Genomic DNA, 9,985 nt, shown 5'->3' with positions numbered 1-9,985 from the left:
TAACAAATATCCTAACAATAAAATTTATTCTTCTACTAATTAAATTATTTTAGTACCAAGCATAATATAATAAAAATCTGCAAGAAAAGTTGGCATATCTCAACAAACCCTCGGCACAGCAATTGAATGGGCAATGGCAGAAGTAACAAGAAACCAAGAAGCCTTTTCTAAACTTCTTGATGAACTTTTGAAAAATGCACTGAAAGAATAGCCTTAAGTGAGAAGCGCTTAACACAGTTACCATACTTGCAAGCTTGTATCAAAGAAACACTTCAACTGCATCCTCCGACCCCGCTTCTTGTACCTCGTTATGCATCACAAATATGCGAGCTCATGAACTATAAAATTCCAAAGAATAGCTTGGTGGTTGTAAATGCATGTCTGAAGACAGGATGCAAGGGCTTGGGAAGACCATCAAAGCTTCAAACCAGAATGATTCCTCGGCAGAAGTCTTGATGTCTGACAGGTGTAGAACCTGTACAATAATAATAATAATAATCCTAGTCGCCAACAAGGCAGTTCCGTGTCAATTCTAATACTGGAGCAGGGACTCTGGATATGCAATGAGTTACTAGAGTCACCCTGGTTCCAAAGAGTTTACTAAATCCGATATACCAGAATTTATTCACGAAAAATCTTTAATTTGTATATAGGACAAGTAGGGTCGTATCCTCATGGACAGGGGAAAGTTCGTTCCTTTTCAAGTTAAAACAAAATGGGGGGATTTTCAAGATTTAACGACTAATAGAATATCACCAAGGCAATGAAACGTGCAAAAGAAATTAGGAGAGACAATTAATGGAAAAACTCTAGCCAAGGTTACACTTCAAAGATGGTTCAAGTAACTGATTATTGATGCAGTTATAATTCCAATATTCATTAATAAGTAGGTTTTTAACTGTCGATACGAACTGACAGTCAGTTTCTCCATACTGTTTCAATAGTCAAGGTACGATCATTGACTACTTCTCTAATTTAGGAATAACTCTAGGTACGACCATAGGATTTAATTCCCCAATTGCATTATAAACTAGAGAAACCCTACTCTAATCAATAAATATGCTACGGGGTTTATTTAAATTAGATTGTACATTTCCCTGACATAACCCAATTACGTCAGTTGCTACCGGGATTAGAGTAGTCAAGTAATTACAGATTCAAGTACTCTAATTAATAGATAGATTATGTGAATAATTAAATATTGCGCACCTTTTCAATCATACACAATAATCATAGCCACGAAAAGAAGAAAACATACAAATACCAATGGTTGAAGGAAGCACTTAAAATAATTTAGATCTCACAGTTATTGTTGATCCAAATCTTCAGTTGTCTCCTTGACTAGAAATGGGTGATTAGTTCATCCTCGTTGGAGAAATACCGCGTGAATTAATTATTTCTGTTATCATCAAAAGATTCCCCAAAGAAAGTAATGAACAAAACTTTTTATTGGGCAAGACGAAGGAAAATAATAAGAAGAGAATCAAAAGTCGAAGCCGTTTGTTTCTTGTTACTCCTAGTCGTCCCGTCTGCTCCCCTCAAAAACTCAAGCTAAAAAGACTTCCCAATAATCTAGCATCCTAATCTATATGAACTTTCCTAATCTAACAGATTTCCTAAAAATATGATTTCCTAATAGTACTCAACTACTAAATAGAAAAAGGCAATAATTATTCCAGCATAGCATCGGACTTGTAATCCACAATTCTTTGGAAGCTACCCCTGTACGTGTGAGATCCTGACAATCTCGTTTTGGGACCGTGATTTAAGCACGCCCATGCCTAACTGTCAGAAAGTCTTCTGGAAGATTGATTTTCAGCACCTTTTTTTCACCAATTTCTGCAATAAACACCAAACACAAAACCTGAGTAGAATCTACCAAATAATGTAATATTTAGCCCGAACGATTATGAAATATTAATGAAATACCGTACTAAAATGTACCCTATCAATCTCCCTCACACCTAAGCTATGCTTGTTCTCAAGCATATTCCAACTCAGAAGCGCAATCAAGATACCAAACAATTCCTAACAAGTCATACCAATAAAGGCATCGCACATTCCCCAACAATTTCATCATACTCAAAATATATCAAACTGACATTCCTCACATTAAATATGCACTCATTCACTCCAAAGTGTATAGGGTATAAGACTGCTCTCAAATCGACACAATGGAATGACATTACCATAAGCTTGCTCATATATCACATCTTCACCACTCAACCATGAATCAAATGCAAAAATCAAAGGGACTTTCATACGGTTGTAATGGGACTCGGGTGAAGGTAGGATAGAAGGATAATTTAAGGTGTAAATATGCCAAAGAAAATGCCAAAAGTCCAATGCACAACTTCCTTGTAAGTTTACACTTCCAAGGCATGCTGCACTTCCATCAACCACCCAAGTGAAAGCAATTGCCGGTACTTCCCATAATCACAATCCAAGAAGTATGCACGAGAGCATGTTGTACACGTTTTTCACTCTCTTTTACTTATGTTTCTTCGTTTCTCTCTTTTTTTTTTGACACAAACATCCCGGAAAACACATGAACTTGTTACACTTTCTTTTCTCATTCTTTGCGTTGCAATTAGTACACTTTCATGCAATGAAATTTGATCATTTCTCTAGCATAAATGTACAAAGAGAAAGTCTAAAAAGAGGTCTTAGGCTAACAATTGGGGTATCAAACAAAGACAAGGGTTAAGGGTTAAACTTGGCTCACTAAAGGTAGGTTTTTGAGCAAGTAAAAAATGGTTCAATCCTAGGTGCCCTCATCATTTTAATGCATCTAATTCAACAAAATTGTGATCTCGACATGCATAACAAAGTAAGTTCTAGAATGACCAAACCATGTATACTACCATTCGACAAACGAAAATCGAAACATAGAGCAAATATAGAGTATAATGCTCATAATTAGGTCCAACAATCTCACAAGTGATCAGGAATCAATGTCAAATCCAGCATATTCATCAATTAATTCCATCATCAAGAAAAGTAGAAAACCCCATGGCATGAACTCACTATTCATACTCGCATCTTAATTGCATTCATCATTGTTTAAAACAAAGAACTAATAAGGAAAAGAAAATGCAAAACAAACACCTAAAAGTATAGCTAACCCTCCCCCACACCTAAACCTTACATTGTCCCCAATGTAAGCAGTAAAGAACAAGGGAATGAAGTAAAGGGACAACGAAACTTCCCTAAACATGGAGGAGGGTACCAATGGACTAAGGTTTGGGAGGAAAGGGTGGACGGAAACCCACGTGGTGGAAATAGTGAGCGAAGTTCTAGGCCATGTAGGACACCTAGCGCTCGATCCGCTCCAATCGAGAATCCATTTGATGTAACTGGAAGCGGAGATCTGCTGAATGCCTCTCTTCAGAAGATGATAGCGGTGGCACACAAGGGGAAGGACCAGGGGCATTAGTAGAAGTACTGCCAGTCTCAGAGGCAGCAGCTTTGAAAGCCTTGCGCTTTGGTGGGAGTTGGATCGGCCCTGGAGCAGTGAACTGAAAAACACCGTTGATCTGTTGAACTAAACCTATTTTTCCCAAACAAACCAAATCAAGGGGTTCCATAGTACAAGCCAAATGCAGATTATGATTATTCAAATCCAAAATCCTAAGATTAACGGCCAAATGAGTGATATATGAACCCAAAATTAATGACTTATTTTTCTTACTCAAGACAGTCTGGAAGTGAGAAGCAAACCAACACCCCAAGTTAACTTTAACTTCAACAACCATACACCAAATAAAAAAAGCACTCGAATTTTGTCAAAGTACCCGAACTGTCCTTCCTACCCGAGAAGGTATAAGCCATGAAACTGTGAAAATAATGAAAAACGGGGTTCTTTAGGTCAGAGGCCTTAGACTGGCTAGGATCGTAAGATTGGGTATCAACTGACAAATCCTTCCAGTAGCCAATGTTATGGGAGAAAAAGGGTTCAGTGTATTCACAGGCACTCGCCATATATTCAGCAGATTGAGAATAGGAGATATCAACAAAGCCAAAAGCCAAATTAAATTCAGTAATAGACAGTTTGAATTCCTTACCTATCAATCGAAAACGGACCACATCAGGAGTCGTAACAGAAAATTCATCAGGTATATTGAACTCAAAAGTGGCATAAAATTTTCATGTTAACTCAGTAAAAGCAGGCAAAATAATTGAAACGTAATTGGTCCAACCGATGGCAGCTATCTTCCCAGTGACCTCATCTCTAATGGTCAAAATGTCTAGTGTGGGGTTATGGATGAATTTACAAGAAATAATTTTTCTTGTACAAGCAGCGGTATACCGTTCCTTATCGGCGGCCTTAGTGAAGGTCAGATAACTGCCAAAGTGTGCCGGAGAAGAGAGGTGAATCCCCCTGGTCCTCTCAAGGTGGGATCGGGGACTACCCGAAACAGTTGTTTAGGAAGGTCCACTCAAAGGAATAATGGGTTGGGGCAAAGAAGTGCTGGCGGTGGATTGCTTTTTAGCATGCTTTTTAGCCATTTGGTGTAACAAGGGATCGAGAATAATGAAATAAACAATGTCACACCCCCAAACCGACAGAAAGACACTAGGTATAGGTGGAGTACTAAGTAACTAATTAAAATCCAATTGTGAGATGTCAATGTCAAAGCAACAGGGATGGGTTAATGGGAGATAGCGAAACCAGAAAGTGCAATCCAATTAATCAATCAGGTCAACCAATTTTCAAATAACTATCCCTTCCCAATGCGGAATTGATGCAAATTCCCAAATAATTTCCAAATAATTCTAAGCAAGCATCAAATATTCAAAAGACTCAATAAGCCACAAAACATCTGTCATCAGCTACCAAAGAAAATATCTGTCCTCGGCTATTATAGAAAGTAAAATCAAGGGACAGAAGAACCTGACAACGACTTAACAACGGTGAAGAGCCCCGTGACTTGGTGACAGTAGCGAATTGAGAGGAAACGGAGGGCTACGACCAGCAGCAATGGTGGCGCACGACGGCAGTAGAGACTACAGCAGTTGTTTGAGTTGGGTGGCTGGTGGTGGCGCACGGCGTGACGGCTGAAGAGAGTCGCGGCAGCAGCGACGAACGGATAGGCGGCGTGCCCGACGCTATGGTGAGATGAAATGGACGGCAGCGAGCGCGCAACCGGCGAGGCACTAAGATTAGCGGGCGAGTCTACGGTCATGCGAACAAGCGACGGGCAGCGCGCTAGGCGCGGTCGGCAGGCTAGCACGCGGGGGTGACGCGTGAGGGCTACACGAGAGCGAACAGCGGCGATCATGCGAGGGAAGGCAGCAGCGGGAAAGGGGAAGAGAAAGAAAAGGAAGAAAAAGAAAGAAAAAGAAAAGAGAGAAGAAGAATACAACCTCCTTTTTTTTGAACCACTGTATTAGGCGTGGACACGCCTAACTGCCCTAGAGTCTTCTGACCAATCCTCGAAAATTAAGATCTTTAAGCATGACCACCTGGCGTGGGTACGCCTAACTCATACCGAATCTTCTGCCCAAACGATGAAAATTCATGCCTTAGGCGTGACGACTTAACGTGGGCACGTCTAACTAGTGAAGAGTTTTCTGCCAGCAAATGAAAATTGCCTTCCTTAGACGCGCCTAATTGGCGTGAACATGCCTAATGGGTAGGAAGTCTGCTAATCATCCATAGCGAAAATTTAAGCCACCAAGTATGAAAAGTTCAAGAGAAACATATTAAAACACATAGAAAACAAATCAAATAACTAAAAAAAATGGATTGGGTTGTCTCACAATAAACGCATTTCTTTAATGTCTTTGGCTAGACTGCACCGAAAACTTTTCAATCTATATAGATGGGATTCTCAAGGTACATGGATTCGATTTTGTCTACTGTAAAACCGTCATAATAGGGCTTAAGACGATAGCCATTCACTACGAATTTCTTCTCCGCTTTCAGACTTTGAATTTCAACTGCACCATAATGAAAGACATTAGTAATAACAAATGGACCTATCCAACGAGAGCGTAATTTATCTGGGAAGAGCTTAAACTTGGAATGATAGAGGAGGACTTTTTGTCCAATTTCGAAAGTTTTCCTTGAAATGTGTTGTTCATGAAAAACCCTGTTTCTCTCTTTGTAGATCATGGCATTCTCGTACGCTTCATTCCTTAACTCTTCCAACTCTTGCAATTGAACCTTCCTCTGTACTCCCGCTTCAACCAAGTCCATATTACATTATTTAACTGTCCAAAATGCCTTATGCTCCAATTCAACTAGAAAATGGCACGGCTTCTCAAATATCAACCTATAGGGAGACATCCCAATAGGTGTTTTGTATGCAGTCCTATATGCCCCAGAGTGCATCCTCTAGTCGTGAACTCCAATCCTTCCTATCAAGGCGAACCATTTTCTCCAAAATGAACTTAATCTCTTTATTCGAAATTTCAGCTTGCCCATTCGTTTGAGGGTGATACGATGTAGAAATCTTATGAAGAACACCATACTTACGAAGTAGAGCCGCAATTACCCAATTACAAAAGTGTTTTCCTCGGTCACTAATCATGGACCGCGGTATCCCAAAACGAACAAAAATGTGAGATTTTACAAAGTCTGCAACTACTTTGTAATCATTAGTTCGGGTGGCTTTTACTTCCACCCACTTTGAGACATAGTCGACAGCCAATAAAATATACAAAAAAATCATAAGAGGATGAAAATGGGCCCATAAAGCCAATACGTCATACTTCAAAAATTTCACAACTTAATATGGGGTTTTGGGGCATGCGGTCTCTACGGGAAACATTACCTATCCTCTGATATTTATCACAAGATTTGCAAAATGGATATGCATCTTTGAATAGGGTAGGCCAATAAAAATCACTCTCCAACACTTTACGGGCTGTTCTTTTTTGTCCAAAATGACCCCCACATGCATAAGAGTGACAAAAAGTTAAAATAGAAGTAAATTTATTTTCACTTACGCATCTTCTCATTACTTGATTTGCACAATGCTTCCAGAGATATGGGTCGTCCCATATATAATACTTAGCATCACTCTTGATTTTATCATTTTTCACCTTTGGCCATCCTGCAGGAAATTGATTAGTGACCAGATAATTTACCATATCTGCATACCAAAGAAGAGATGATTGTAGAGAAAATAAGTGCTCATCAGGAAAAGTTTCCCTTAAGGGAAAGTCCTCCTTTGCAGTAGGCAATCTACTCAGATGATCAACAACTAGATTTCCTGCCCCTCTTTTATCTCCAATTTCTAGATCAAATTTTTGGAGTAGTAATATACATCGAATCAACCTCGGCTTAGTTTCTTTCAAATACCGCAACACTCGGCTTAGTTTCTTTCTTGGTCATCAAATACCGCAACACTCGGCTTAGTTTCTTTCTTGGTCATCAAATACCGCAACACTGTATGATCAGAATATACAATCACTTTAGCTCTTAACAAGTAAGATCTAAATTTTTCTAAAGCAAAAATAATAGCTAAAAACTTTTTTTTTGTAGTAGAGTAGTTCAATTGAGCTCCATTCAATGCCCTCGAAGTGTAATAGATTGCATGAGCGGCCTTTCCAACTTTTTGCCCAAGACTGCTCCCACTGCAGTGCCACTTGCATCACACATGATCTCGAACGGAAGGCTCCAGTCCGGAGGTTCGAAGATCGGTGGTGAGGTCAATAACTCTTTTAACTTATCGAACGCCTTCTTGCAATCATTATTGAATTCAAATGACACATCTTTTTGTAGGAGTTGGAACAGTGGAGCCTTAATTTTTGAAAAGTCCTTAATAAACCTACGATAGAACCTTACATGTCCCAAAAAAGAACGCACTTCCCACACGCTTGCGGGATAAGGTAAGGAAATTACAAGATCTATCTTGGCTTTGTCTATTTCAATACCCTTAGAGGACACCACATGACCTAAAACTATCCTATATTCGACCATAAAATAACATTTTTCTCAATTAAAGACTAGGTTAGTTTCAATACATCTTCTCAAAATTAAGGTCAAATTATCAAGGCATTCATCAAAACTGTCACCATAGACATTGAAATCATCCATAAATACTTCTATGATTTTCTCCACATACTCAGAAAAGATACTTACCATACACTTCTAGAACGTTGCAAGCGTATTACACAATCTGAAAGGCATTCTTCTATAGGCAAAGGTAACAAACGGGCATATGAACGTTGTTTTATTTTGGTCCTCCGGTGCTATGGCAATCTGAAAGTAACCTGAAAATCATCTAAAAAATAATAGTAAGTTCGACAAGCTAATCTTTCAATCATCTGATCAATAAAGGGAAGAAGGTAGTAGTTCTTTTTAGTCACTGCATTGAGCTTGCAGTAGTCTATGCACTGACGCCATCCGGTAGGCTTGCGAATTGGAACAAGCTCACCTTCATGGTTTGTTTCTACCGTTATTCTAGCTTTCTTAGGGACTACTTGCACCGGGCTAACCCACTGACTGTCGGAAATAGCAAAAATTATCCCCATATCGAGAAGTTTGAGTATTTCACTTTTCACCACCTCCATCATCATCGGGTTCAACCTCCTTTGCGGCTGACGTACTGGCTTTGCATCCTCTTCAATCCTAATCCGATGCATGCACAAGGAGGGTGATAGGTTGCAATTTTATCATTTATTTTATTATTAATTTCCTCTATTACCTAACCCGATGTGAATTAATTATTAGATTCTACTCACTTTTCATAATTTACATTTATTTCAGGGAGTAGAACAAAAATATCACAATCAAGGTCAATTTGACAGTCATCGGCAAAGAATTCAAATGGAAGGTCTTCAGGGTTATTTTTGGAACAAGGAGACACAAGTCCTTTTTGGTAATTTGAGGAAGATAGAATAAAAGGAGGAAAGGAACGAAAGGCTGAGTCTGCTTCTTCTTCCTTCGGAGTCCTCTCCGCAAGGGGGGGCACCGCACAGAGTTGCCGCAAGGAAGAGGCAGACTTAGATAGGATTAGAGAGGACTACTTTAAGTTGCTTTTGTTGACTTTTCTTTGGTTGGCTTTTGGCTTAACCTCAATTCTCGTATGTCAGAGGCCATAAGAAAGCAAAGAAATCATTCTCTGTAGTAAGTTTTCTTTTTGACTTTAGCCTTTCGTCCTTTGTGGCTCTCTTGCCGCATATGCCTGGAACAATTAGGACAATGGCCACTGCTTTCTTTACACTTTTGCATGGGTTTTTTTGCACCAAATATGAATTAATCTCCTCATTCTAGTCAAAGAACAACGGAGGCTTTGGTTCGCCTAAAACTTGTGAGATCGATTTAATTTTATCTTTTTCTTTTATTCATTGGTATTCGCATATTCCTTGCTTGCAATATTTATGATTATTTAATTAATTGATTGTCTTGGATCCGGATAATTAGTTAACTTATAATCTACTGTCAATTAAGGCATTAAATCCGTAATTGTTTAATTGCCTTGACTAGTGACAACTGGCATGATTAAGTTTGTGTCAGGAGGGATACGCGGGCTAATCTAAAATAACCCTGGTAGTGTGTTATTTGGTTAGAATAGAACTCCTCTAATACGTAAGGCAATTGGGGAATTAAATCTTACGGGCGTACCTAGAATTATTTCTCAATTAGAGTAGTGGTTAACGGGCGTACCTTAATCACCGACACAGTAAGGAGGGGTTAACTGTCATCGCTTGTTTGGCAGTTATAACCTATTTATTAGTAAATAATTGGATTTGACTTTGCTTCGACAATCAATTAGGTGAACCATTGCTGAAGTTATTTCTTGGCTAGATCCTTAATTATCACTCATTTGATTTTAGTAATTTGTTATTTAATTTTTAGTAGTTTCTTAGATTTTATTTGAATTTCTTTGATTGTCACCTTCTGCACAAAAACACCCCCTTTGTTACTGTGAATTTGAAAAGAAACAGTTACACCCAATCCCTGTGGATTCGACCCTACTTACCACTATCAACAGAAATTAACTTTAGTTGAGCAGGTATTTATTATTGCACA

At 38.9% G+C, this 9,985-nt stretch overlaps 1 protein-coding gene across 1 annotated transcript; it reads right to left on the bottom strand.

Moving 5' to 3' along the window:
- Positions 1–8,202: 8,202 nt before the first annotated feature.
- Positions 8,203–8,595, bottom strand: LOC113774419. The gene has a single exon (XM_027318958.1). It carries the CDS (start codon positions 8,593–8,595, stop codon positions 8,203–8,205), a length of 393 nt encoding a protein of 130 aa, XP_027174759.1.
- Positions 8,596–9,985: the final 1,390 nt, after the last annotated feature.

The sequence above is a fragment of the Coffea eugenioides genome, chromosome 6 (assembly GCF_003713205.1).
Source record: "Coffea eugenioides isolate CCC68of chromosome 6, Ceug_1.0, whole genome shotgun sequence".
Lineage (NCBI taxonomy): Eukaryota > Viridiplantae > Streptophyta > Magnoliopsida > Gentianales > Rubiaceae > Coffea > Coffea eugenioides.
Note: the sequence above shows the minus strand (reverse complement) of the source record. Positions and strands in the feature narration are given on the sequence as shown.

Coding starts and splice junctions, on each gene's coding strand:
- LOC113774419 (XM_027318958.1), bottom strand. CDS start 8,595: ATGCATCGGATTAGGATTGAAGAGGATGCAAAGCCAGTACGTCAGCCG.